Raw genomic sequence first — 13181 nt, 5'->3', positions numbered from 1 at the left:
CATGGATTTTGGTAACTAATATTTTTTAAGGCTTTAAAATGCTGGGATTTTTAAAAGAATGTTTTCAGTACCAACAGTTCTGGTTTTGGAGGTATCAATAGTAACGCTATCAACATCGGTGTAGTTTATGGCTTTACTAGCCATCACAGGGTGTTAATTCCACGTCTCTGATATTGGTTTGTGTCTATGCTACGGTAAAACAAGAACAACTGCAAATATTTAATTGGTTTTATTTTGGACGTAATTCGATTACATTTTAAAGGTAGTCCCACATTTATCCTAGTACCATGGATTTTTGTAAATAATATTTAAAAGTTTCAAGAGGCTGGCCTTTTTAAACAAGAAATCTGCTTTTTCCATGAATCATTTTTCATGGATCACCAGAAGCTCGGAAATTCTGGATAAATTTTTTAAAGAATAGAAAAGGGTCTGAACATTTCAAAGGTCGCGACCCACAAAAGCCTGAGGAATTTCAAGAATCTTATTTTGTAAGACCTTCAAAAGCCTAGATATGTTATGTACTCTTCAGGAATTACCAGAAGACTGGAAATTATTGAACATATTTGTCCTGAACCTTCGTAATCCTGGAGATTTTAAACAATATTTTCTATAGATCGCCATAACCTTGATTTTTTAAGGAATAATTCTGCAAGGACTAACATAAGACCGTTTTATTTTTATTCCATGCCCCCTTCAGCAATTATCTCCACAAACCAAAAAAATAATCTGCCCCGCAGTAAAAAATTATACCCTTCAAAATACATAAATTCTTCGCAAAGAAAAATATTTTTATTCACACATATCCTTCTTCTTTTAATCCTTACCGATAACGAAAAACAACACCAACAAAAGCATTCGAATACAAAATCAACAATCTCTATACAAATTGAATATGCTGACCGCAGCATCATTCCCGAGTCAATTTCAGTCGCACCGCCAATCGTTTACATTTCCATATCAGTTGCGTTTCCAAAATACTAAATGACATGGCAACGAGAACGAGGCCCAATAATAAATAGGCACAGCAAGCAAATAGCTGAATTTCAGGTCCTTGAAAGGTACGCATTGGCATAAAGTCACCGTAGCCGATTGTTGTCAGGGTGACAAAACAAAAATATGCACCATCGATCAGTGACCAATTTTCCCACAGGGCAAAGATAACGGTGCCCAGGCATACGTAGAAGACCAAAATGATGAGGACCAACAGGAGAGGGACCTGAGGTAGCTGTTGTGAACTGCATACGGAATCGCCGTCATATGAAACCAAAGAATTGTTATCCAATTCCAAGTCGTTCGCGTTCGTGGAAGAGGGTAAAAGTTTATCAGTCTGTTGTTGTTGCTGGTGTTGTTGTAAATCTTTTAGTTTATACACATTTTGTTGGCCCTCCATAAATTCATCGTCATCCTCGGAGGTATCGTGATGGTCACGATAACAAATTGCCGAATTTCTTCGCTTGGGCGTTATGTGGAGATTACATTCGCCTTTGTGGTTGATTATCATTGATTTGCGCTGCAGCGTTGTAGCAACGGCAGGCTGTTGTTGTTGCTGGCTGCTGGTCCTTTGGAAGCTGCTGGTATGCCTTTGAAAGCTGGCGGCGGTGGCTTGAAAAAAACTACGTGCCGAGGATTTATCTTCATGGGTGCTGGTCGAGGTGTTGCAGGTTAGCAGGGGTACTCGTGAGGGGGTTCCATGTGGGCAGTTACTGTAATGAAAAGGGAGAGAAAGCAAACGAGAGAAAAGGATTATTTTTGTGAAGGGGTATGTTTTTGTTATTGGTTTTTTTATTTATCTTTATAAAGGCTATTCGTTAACAGGGGTATTTGTTTTTGTTGTTTATTGTTTAGATAAATATTTGTGTGAAATTTAAAATGGCTAATTGAATTAACATATGTGGCCTGAATGTTTATTTATTGGTTGTTTCCACAAGGGATAAAAGACAATTAGCAATAAAAGGATAAACATCCTTTTAAAGGGATTTTTAAAATTATTTTAATAATTTTTTTTTCAAGGACTCTTTGTGAACTCCAGCTAAAAGCGTATAAAATAGGGTGAATTAGGGATTTCGATAAAAATCAATTCCAATTATGTAATAAAAATAGTTTAGATAGTTCAGTGGTTCATGTTTTCCCGTATACTAGACACGAACCAGCAGTTCTGATTTGAAGTTATCGATAGAAATGTTATCGACATCGCCTGTATAAGTTGTGGCTTTACTAGCTATCATCACAGGGTGTTAACTCCATTTCTCGGCTTCTGGTTCGTGTCTATGCTATGGGAAAACAGGAACATCGGCAAATATCTGAATTGGATTTGTGAGGTAATTTGATCACATTTTAAAGGTAGTCCACCATTCACCTAACTAGCGTGTATTTTTTGTAAATAACATTATTTAAGGCTTCTACAGACTGGGATTTTTAAAAGGATTTCATCAGAAATCTGGTATTTTTGAGAATAATACCAGGGATCACCAGCATGGATAAATTAAAAAAACAATTTTTACTGGGCCTGCAGAAGGCTCGAAGGCCACCAAAGAGTTTTCAAATTATTTCATAAAATAGTTTAAATAGTTCAGTGGATTTTTCCCGTAAAAAAAAATTTCCAGCAGTTCTGATTTGAAGTTATCGATAGATTTTATCAACATCGCCTGTATAAGTTGTGGCTTTACTAACTATCATCACAGGGATTTTTTAAAATTTATATATTTTGTGTCTACGCTATGTGAAAAAAGGAACTGCGGTAAATATCTGAATTGGATTTGAAAGGTAATTTGATCACATTTTAAAGGTAGCCCCACATTCACCCTACTATCGTGGATTTTTGTAAATAACATTGTTAAAGGCTTCTACAGAATTTTTAAAATACTATTTTTTCATTCAGTTCTGATTTGGAGTTATCGATAGTAATGTTATCGACATCTCCTGTATGGGTTGTGGCTTTACTAGCTATCACAGGGTGTTAACTCCATTTCTCCACTGTTGGTTTATGTCTATGCTGTGTGAAAACAAGAACAATATCTGAATTGGGTCTGGGAGATAATTTGCTTGCATTTTCAAGATAGTCCCACATTAATCCTACTATCATGGATATTTTAATAGCATTTTTAAATCTTTATTAGGCTGGGATTTTTAAAAGAACATCATCAAAAATCTGGCAGTTTCAAGTATAACTTTTGTAGAATATTTTCTTAAGGAACCTGCAAATCTGATTTGGATTTAGTAAAAAAAAATCAGAGATCTACCTACCTTGTGGAATTTCACAGGGTGTTATCTCTATTTCTCCACTCTTGGTTTATGTCTATGCTGTGTGAAGACAGGAGCAGTGGTAAATATTTGAGTTGGGTTTGGGAGATAATTTGATTGCATTTTAAAGATAGCCCCACATTAATCCTACTATCATGGATTTTTAAATAGAATTTTTAAAGCTTTATCAGACTGGGATTTTTAAACGAATATCATCAAAAATCTGGTAGTTTCAAGTATAAATTTTCAAGGATCACCAGAAATTTCAGATATTTTGTAGAATGTTTTTTAAGAATAGCAAATGATCTGAAAAGTAAAAAAATCTGTGTTCTGTAGATTTTTCAAGGCATATTCATAGATTAATATTTATAAATTAAATTCATATTTATAAATTAAATAAATTTCTGAAAAAGGATTCCTTAAGTAACCTCCCTGTCGTATAACTGTGTTTATCACTCATACGTCACCTGCACAATTTCCGCAACCATTACAATTACTTTATTTTCGAATTTCAATTATCCCTTCTTTTTATGGTTGTGTTTTCTTGTAATCTTTCACATTCGAAGTGATGCTAAATCTCAATTGTTTTTCACGTCTAAGCTCACACCTAAAATATCCTTTAATTAATTAAGTATTTAAGGTAATTTTTATAGCGGACGGTAAAAATAACTCCTTCCTCGGAATACCCAATCTCCACATCTTCCTCCATCCTAGTAATTCTAAAAACAAAGAACCCTATGCTCTTTACGCTCAAATGCCTCGAACATGTGTTCGGTACAAAGATTTATGATAATCAAGTGATACTTTATGGTCTCATGGTGACGAACAGAACAAAATAAAAACGGCAATGGCAAACCATTACGAATTACCACCACGTCTGCAGAGTAATGCCACCAGGCAACCTTTTATTCCTGCCGTGCCTCCATCCCTTCCTTCTACTTATTAATGCAGCCATTTAATGGGTATATCTTACAAGCTACTTTACAGCAATTGACGTTGCTGATAGTGGTGGCAGTAGGGTGCCCACAGAAACATCACCACTCTGCCTGTGTCCTGTAATAAGGCATGTGCCTCGCTACGGCTTTCATTAGCCAGTTTTGCTTTACTTTTTTCATCATCTTCACCATCATTCGTATCGCAACCATTCGTCCATGCCTTTGGGGGTGGTGTTGGTAATTAATTGTAACTCGACTCGTTGAATCGGGTCAATTAATTTTCTCATCTCTCACTTCGTTTTTCTCGCCTCCCTTTTCCTGCTTGCTTGCTGCTCTCTGTTCGTAATGTAATTTCATACTTTTATTTATTCATTCTGTTGTTTTTGTATTTTTTTATTGTTGTTGGTAGGGAGGGGTGTTGTTGTTGATGATGATTTCTATGTTGCCACAAAAATACATATTCTTTATTGTTGGTGACTGGTCATGATTTGTGTGTTGGAGGAACCGATACTTAGTCGGTTAGACTGTCTGATACAGCAGGGGGTAACTACATCATTGGTACCCCATTTATCTAAAATCGGAGGAAACTATATATGGGAGCTATATCTAAATCTGAACGGATATTTACGAAACTTAGCACACATCATTCTAGGCTCAATTCAGTACGTTATGCCGAATTTCGTGTAAATCGAAAGATATATAGGGACTTTGGTGCACCTTTTACCTAAAATCGGGAGAAACTATATACGGGAGCTATATCTAAATCTGAATTGATTTTCACGAAACTTAACACACATCATTCTAGACCTTTTTCATTACGCTGTGCCAAGTTTCGTCCAAATCGGAAAATATATAGGGACTTTGGTACACCACGAAAATATATATGGACGAAAATATATATGAAAGGTATATCTAAATCTGAACCGATTTTCATGTAACTTAGCACACATTATTATAGACGCAACTAAGTATGCTATGCACAATTTCGTTAGAATCAAAAGATTTCCAGGGACTTTAGTGGACTATTTACCTAAAATCGGACGAAACTATATATGGACCGATTTTTTAAAAACGTGGCAGACATCATTCTAGGCTCAATTCAGTACGTCATGCCGAATTTCGTTTAAATCGAAAGATATATAGGGACTTTGGTGCACCATTTACATAAAATCGGACGAAACTATATATGGGAGCTATATCTAAACCTGGACCAATTTTCACGAAACTTGGCAGACATCACTGCAGGTGCAATTCAGTATGCCATGCCAAATTTCGTGCAAATCGAAAGATATATGGGGACTTTGGTGCACCATTTACATAAAATCGGACGAAACTATATATGGGAGCTATATCTAAACTTGAGCCGATTTTCACGAAACGTGGCTGATGTCATTCTAGGTTCAATTCAGTATGTTATGCCAAATTTCGTGCCAATCGAAAGATAAATAGAGACTTTGGTGCACCAATTACATAAAATCGGACGAAACTATATATGGGAGCTATATCTAAACTTGGACCGATTTTCAAGAAACTTAGTACACATCATTCTAGACTTAATTCAGTACGCTGTGCCACATTTCGTGCAAATCGAAAGCTATTTAGGCACTTTGGTGCACCATTTACATAAAATCGGACGAAAATATATATGGGAGCTATATCTAAACTTGGGCCGATTTTTAGGAAAACTAACACACATCATTCTAGACTTAATCCAATACGCTGTGCCAAATTTCGTGCAATTCGAAAGTTATATATGGACTTTGTTGCACCATTTACCTTAAATCGGACGAAAATATATATGGGAGCTATATCTAAATCTGAACGGATCTTCACGGAACTTAGCACACATCATTCTAGGCTCAAATCAGTACGCTGTGCCAAATTTCGTGCAAATCGAAAGCTATTTAGGGACTTTGCTGCACCATTTACTTTAAATCGGATGAAAATATATATAGGGGAGCAAATCTGAATCGATTTTTCCCAATTTCAATAGGGTTCAGCCTTGGGCCAAATTAATGAGCTTTGCCAAATTTCATCGAATTCGAATAATAAATGCGGCCTCTACTTTGTTTACAATTTAACATGGACAGACAGACGGACGGACATGCATAAATCGACTTAGAAAGTGATTCTATGCATATTCTCAAAAGGAACCATGTGTCTATCTCGTTTCCTTTTGCCTGTTAAAAACATATGTACAAAGACATAATACCCTGTACCACAGTGTGCTGAAGGGTATAAAAAATACACCACCCAGAAATTGTTCCTCATAAAATGGAAAATAAAAATTTTATTCTGAAATATATTGAACGGTTATCAGACAAAAACAGGATGGCAGAGAATGGAAACGAACTCTTTATTTGATTTTAATATGTATTATAATGTTGTGCAGCCAGATGCTGCGATCATATAAAAGTAATTACAATATAATAAAGAAAATTGAATTAATTTCCAAGCGTTGTTGTTACCCGACGAACGGTCATTCGCCATGAACATTAAATGTTCAACCTTTAAAAGGGAGGTTAAACAATAAATTAAAGGAAAGAGAGAAGAACTGCCGGGCATTAAGCAAATGAGGATTTAAGAATTTATAACATAAAATTTTTTTAAAGCGCAGATTTTCCGTAATAGTTTTTCCCCTAGACGATTTTTTTATATTTATGTGCTCTATTTTTTAAATTACATGTCCCCTGGTGCGTATGAGTGTGTTTGATACTCATACGCCACATGTTTGCCTCTCATACGTATAAGTGTGTTCAATACTCATACGCCACTTTCTATTCATACATTTAACAAATCACTTCCTTGTAGCTGCTTAAAATTCCAACAATCCGAACTATATTTGTGGTAATTTTCCGTTCGATTTAGTTTCCTTTGTTTCCTTCATTTCAACGAAGGAAAAAAACTATTTGAGACCATTAGACCTTTTAACATGACTATGACAGGACAATAAATCAAGTGTGTCCCAACATGACAAACTGAAAACATGGAAAACACAACCCCTCATCATTCCCCTCACCTTCGACAACTAATACAATATTCTCACACAGATACGACACAGCTATTATCCTTTATTTTTATTTAAGAGTCTGTGGCTGTGGCTGGGCATAGTGAGAGCAACAAAAGCCTCAGAGAACCAACAACTTTGTGGCATTTAAGCTGGTAAATATTGAACACCTTTTTTTGTCCTGGCAAACAGCAAAAAAGAAAAGAAGCAGAAAAAAGTGTCCTGCTGGAAAACAAATGACCCCCAGCAAAAAAGGTTGTCGTTTCACTATCACACCTAAGGTTACAAAATAATTGTAGGTAGTAGTTGTTGGTCGACTGGCTGGGATGTCCAGCTGATTGGTTGGTTGGTTGTCTGACTGGTTACAGAGACATTGTATTTGCTATAAAATATATGATTCGATGGTGCAGAGATTGACCCAGGACAAACAAGGGGTCGTCTAACATTAAATCGACAGAAGTTTCAATTTGTTGACTAAATGAACTTTCATTGACAGGGTCCTTTTGTTTTTCCTTTTTTCTTCTACTTCTTGTATTTGTGGTGTGAACCATGTCGCTGAGACAAAGGATAATCTAATCAATTTCAAGAAGAGGTAGAAGAAGAAAGGAGATGGGAGAAGGATAATCAATTGAGAAATAACCAGAAATAAGTCACAAGTTTTTAAAAGTAATTTTTCGAGGACATAAGGCCTACATTTCGGCGTGGATTTTTTAAAAATATTTTTTTTTCAAGGGTCTTCCATAGGTGTGGATTTTTTAAAAATATTTTTTCAAGAGCCTTTATTTAAGCGGGAATTTTCAATTTTTGTTTTCTGGACCTAAAAAATTCCTTTAATTGTTATACCTCTTGTTTACCTCTTACACCCTTCACCGCAATGTGGTACATGGTATTAGGTCTTTGTGCATATGTTTGTAACAGGCAGGGAACGAGATAGACCCATGGTTCCTTTTGAGACTATGTATAGAATCACTTACTGAGTAGATTTTTGCATGTACGTCTCTCCGTCCGTCCATGTATTTTTGTGAACAAAGTACAGGTCGCATTTATGATCCGATTTGAATAAAATTTGGTGCATGTCACTTATATGGCCCAAGGACGAATTCTATTGAAATTGAAGAAGATCGGTTCAGATTTAGATATAGTTTCGTCCGATTTAAGGTAAATGGGGCACCAAAGTCCCTATATACCTTTCGATTTGCATGAAATTTGGCATAGAGTTCTGAATTAGGTCCAGAATGATTTATGCAAAGTTTCGTGAAAATCGGTTACGATTTCGATATAACTCCCATATATAGTTTCGTCCGATTTAAGGTAAATGGGCCACCAAAGTCCCTATATACATTTCGATTTGCATGAAATTTGGCATAGAGTTCTGAATTAGATTCAGAATGATGTGTGCAAAGTTTCGTAAAAATCGATTCAGATTTAGATATATCTCCCATATATAGTTTTGTCCGATTTTAAGTAAATGGTGCACAAAAGCCTCTATATATATTTCGATTTGCACCAAGTTTGGCACAGAGAGTATTAGGTCCAGAATGATGTGTGTCAAGTTTCGAGAAAAATCGGTTCAGATTTATAGATAGATTTTCGTGCGATTTAAGGTAAATGGGGCACCAAAGATCTTATATATCTTTCTATTTGCACGAATTTTGGCACGGTGTACTCAATTGAGTCTAGAATGTCACGAATGATGTGTGTTAAGTTTCCTTAAAATCGGTTAAGATTTAGATATAGCTCCCATATATACTTTCGTCCGAGTTACGGAAAATGATGCTTGAAAGTCCCTATATATCTTTCGATTTGCACGAAATTTGGCACAGCGTACTGAATTAAGTCTGGAAAGATGTGTGTTAAGTTTCGTGAAAATAGGTTCAGATTTAGATATAGCTCCCATATACAGTTTCGCACGATTTTAAGTTAATGGTGCACCAAATTCCCTATATATCCTTCGAATTGCATGAAATTTGGCACATCGTAATGAATTAGGTCTAGAATGATGTGTGTTAAGTTTCGTGAAAATCGGTTCTGATTTAGATATAGCTCTCGTATATATTTTCGTCCGATTTTATGTAAATGGTGCACCAAAGTCCTTATATATCTTTCGATTTACACGTATTTTGGCACGGTGAATTCAATTGAGTCTAGAATGACGTGTGTTAAGTTTCGAGAGAATCGGCTCAGGTTAAGATATAGCTCCCATATATAGTTTTGTCCGATTTTATGTAAATGGTACACCAAAGTCCCTTTATATCTTTCGATTTGCATGAAATTTGGCACATCGTAATGAATTAGGTCTAGAAAGGTGTGTGCTAAGTTCCGTGAAGATCGGTTCAGATTAAGATATAGCTCCCATATATATTTTCATCAGATTTAAGGTAAATGGGGCTCGAAGGTTCCTATATATCTTTGGATTTGCGCGAAATTTTGCATAGTGTACTGAATTGAGTCTAGAATGACGTGTTCCAACTTTCGAGAAAATTGGGTGAGATTTATATTTAGCTCCCACATATATTTTCGTCCGATTTAAGGTAAATGGTGCACCAAAGTCCCTATATATCTTTGGATTTGCACAAACATTGGCAAAGGATACTGAATTAGGTTCAGAATGATTTGTGCTAAGTTTGGTGAAAATCGGTTCAGAATTGGATATAGCTCCCATATATATTTTCCTCCGATTTAAGGTAAATTGGGCACCAAAGTTCCTATACACCTTTCGATTCGCATGAAATTTGGCATAGACTTCTGAATTAGGTCCAGAATGATGTGTGTCAAGTTTCGAGAAAATCAGTTCAGATTTATATATAGCTCGTATATAGATTATCGTCCGATTTAAGGTAAATGGGGCATCAAAGTCCTTATATATCTTTCGATTTGCACGAATTTTGGCACGGTGTTCTCGGTTGAGTCTAGAATGACGTGTGATAAGTTTTGAGAAAATCGATTCAGATTAATATATAGCTCCCATATATATTTTCGTCCGATTTAAGGTAATGGGGCTCCAAAGCTCCTATATATCTTTTGATTTCGTGAAAATCGTTTCAGATTTAGATATTGCTCCCATATATATTTTCCCCCGATTCGGCGTCGTCTGTTAGGATAAATATGTAGAATATACCCAAAGTGGCGAAGGGTATCATATAGTCGACCAGGTCTGACTTTACCTTTTTCTTTACTGGTTTAAATATAATTTTTTCAAGGTGGGAATTTTTAAAAACGATTTTCAGGACTTAAAAAACTTCTTCTTGAATTGTTATGCCTCCCCTCCTTTATTGACTTTTTCGTCTTGCACCCAACACAAGTGGTCACTTAAAGCAATTTATTTTTTAAGTCCAATGTAGTCTTCATGTTATTTTGTTGTTGTTCTTGTTTTTATTGTTTTCGGTTCATCGATTGTGTTCTACTTACCCTAGGCGTTGTTGTTCCAACTCTTCTTCATCTTCCATGATGTCGACAACCGTTGCCATAGTTGATGGTCCTCCACCAGCCGTTGCTGAACCCTGAGCTGGGGTGTTACCAATATCGCCTGTCGTCATCATCGTCGTCGTCGTTGTCGCCGTTCCCGTTTGACTGAAATGTGGATGGGATGACATGTGTGTTAATGGTGATGCCGATGCCGATGTTGATTCAAACAACGTTCCTGGGTTGTTGTTGCTGCTGTTGGTTAATGTTGATGATGTTGCCACTGTTGCCGAACAAATGGCCGGTGTATTGCTGTACAAATTGTTAATGTTTTGATGGTGTTGCTGATGGGTGTTGGAGTACTGCTGCTCCGTTGACAAGGTGACTGACTGGGATTGGATGGTTGATACTCCCGAAGTTGTAACAGATGATGATGATGATGGTGGTAGTGTTGTTGCCATTACAGATTGCTGTGACTGTTCACCTCCTCCTCCACCACTTGGATACGACACCGACGCCGCAGAAGAATTCTGTGATAAATCATGCCTGCAGGATATATCATTTTCATGCAGCAATGTATTGATCTCGGGTGGTAATGGAGGTTTTGTTAAGAATTTTGCACGTCTGATACCTAAAGAAATAAAAAGAAGAAGAATAAAAAAACAACCATAAGAAATTTAATAATTTATCAAATCAACGAACAATGGCAAAAAAAGTTTTTATTAATAAAAATTGTTAACCGCAGAAAAAAAATTGTTCTTCAGAAGTTCAACTCATTTCAATATCGCCTTTTTAATAAATTTCGAATAATCAATCATTGTGTTTTTTCACGCCTGTCGATACCAGCAAATATGACGTTTCGTGCGTTTATTGAACTTGCAATCACTGGTGTTGTCACTGATTTTTCCAACTTTTTTTGTTGGTCTTTTGTTTGAACTATGCCGAAGCTGGAGCTAAAAAAAACTTTTCCAAACGCCATCACTTGAAACTTTTTCAATCAGTTTTATTGCAACACATTTTTACTGGCAAGATTTTTTATTTTTGCAAATACTTTGTGGGTAGTGTGGTAGGGGTTGATGTCATGTCACGGCTTGTCAGCATTATCATAATCAATAAAGTAAATTTCACACACACACAACTTCCGAACAGAGATAGGTATCAGATGTGAACCACCCCACATACAAGGGGTGGATTTTTATACCCTACACAACTATGTTGTCAGGGTATTATAGCTTTGTGCAGCCCTTAGAGTTTGTAAAGCCGCGAAATATTGCTCCTTGACCCACCTTAAAGTATACCGATCATCATATCTCGACTATATGAGTCGATCTAGACATGTGTGCCCGTCCTATGGTCTTCCTCAAGGCCTATATTTAAAAGTGGATTTTTTAAAAATATTTTTTGTGGTCTTCTATAGGCGTGGATTTTTTAAAAAAATATTTGTCTATGGTCTTCTATAGGCGTGAATTTTTTTTATATTTTTCTATGGTCTGCCTGAAGGCCTACATTTAGGCGTGGATTTTTTAAAAAAAAAAATTATGGTCTTCTATAGGCGTGGATTTTTTAAAAAAAATATTTTTCTATGGTCTTCTATAGGCGTGGATTTTTTAAAAAAATATTTTTCTATGGTCTTCTATAGGCGTGGATTTTTTTTAATATTTTTCTATGGTCTTCCTGAAGGCCTATATTTAGGCGTAGATTTTTTAAAAATATTTTTCTATGGTCTTCTATACGCGTGGATTTTTATACCCTACACAACTATGTTGTCAGGGTATTATAGCTTTGTGCAGCCCCAAATGTTTGTAACGCCGCGAAATATTGGTCCTAGACCCACCTTTAAGTATACCGATCGTCATATCTCGACTAGCTGAGTCGATCTACACATGTGTGTCCGTCCGTCCGTCCGTCCGTCTGTCCATTATAATTTGTAAACACGATACAGGCCACAGTTATGGACCAATCTTCACGAAATTTTGCATGTAGGATGGGTTCTGGCCAATGAAGACCCCTATTGTTTTTGGAAAAGATCGGTTAATATTTAGGGGATGAAATGGACCAAATACTAAATTTTTGTCGGTTTTTCTAGTCGCTCCAGAGGCCGCAATTATGGCCCAAACACCGCGAATTTTTGCATGGAGAAGGGTATCGGGCCAGAGAATAAGCATACATGTTTTGATAAAGATCGGTCAATATTTAGCGGGTCAAATGGACCCTGACTTTTGTGTGAAAAATGACAAAATTTGTATTCTATGGCATATATATTTACTCCTGGAGGATGTAGACCCCAGGTGTTGATAGCATATCCAAGAGGAGTCGTTGGCCTTTAAATTCATACCAAATATAGTGATGTATCTACTCAGATGTGGGAGTTACAGTCAAATATTTACAGGTGCTTACGTATTCAGATATTATTTAGTAACCCATTACCATATTAGAGGGAGAAATATCGCGCTGATGGCTTTGAAATTTTTCATGAAGTTCCAGTTTTGGTCAAGAACAACGCCTACAATTTTCGGTGATGATCAGATTAAAATTTTGGGATGAATGGACCGAAAACATAATTTTTTGTGTGTTTTCGAGTAGAGTATAATCCGAAA

General features: G+C 36.2%; 1 protein-coding gene across 1 annotated transcript in view; it reads right to left on the bottom strand.

Moving 5' to 3' along the window:
* Window positions 1-868: 868 nt before the first annotated feature.
* Window positions 869-13181, bottom strand: part of LOC133332385 (uncharacterized) — a gene marked incomplete at its 5' end in the record, with an annotated part of 44679 nt that continues 32366 nt past the window's right edge. Inside the window, 2 exons of the mRNA XM_061540785.1 lie at window positions 869-1703; window positions 10591-11215. Coding sequence (XP_061396769.1) covers window positions 908-1703; window positions 10591-11215 — 1421 coding nt within the window. The remainder of the gene's footprint in view (window positions 1704-10590; window positions 11216-13181) is intronic.

The sequence above is a fragment of the Musca vetustissima genome, unplaced genomic scaffold, assembly GCF_032173495.1.
Source record: "Musca vetustissima isolate MV318-11 ecotype Yass unplaced genomic scaffold, APGP_CSIRO_Mvet_v1 utg22754, whole genome shotgun sequence".
Classification (NCBI taxonomy): domain Eukaryota; kingdom Metazoa; phylum Arthropoda; class Insecta; order Diptera; family Muscidae; genus Musca; species Musca vetustissima.
This window is presented reverse-complemented; position numbering and strand designations above follow the sequence as displayed.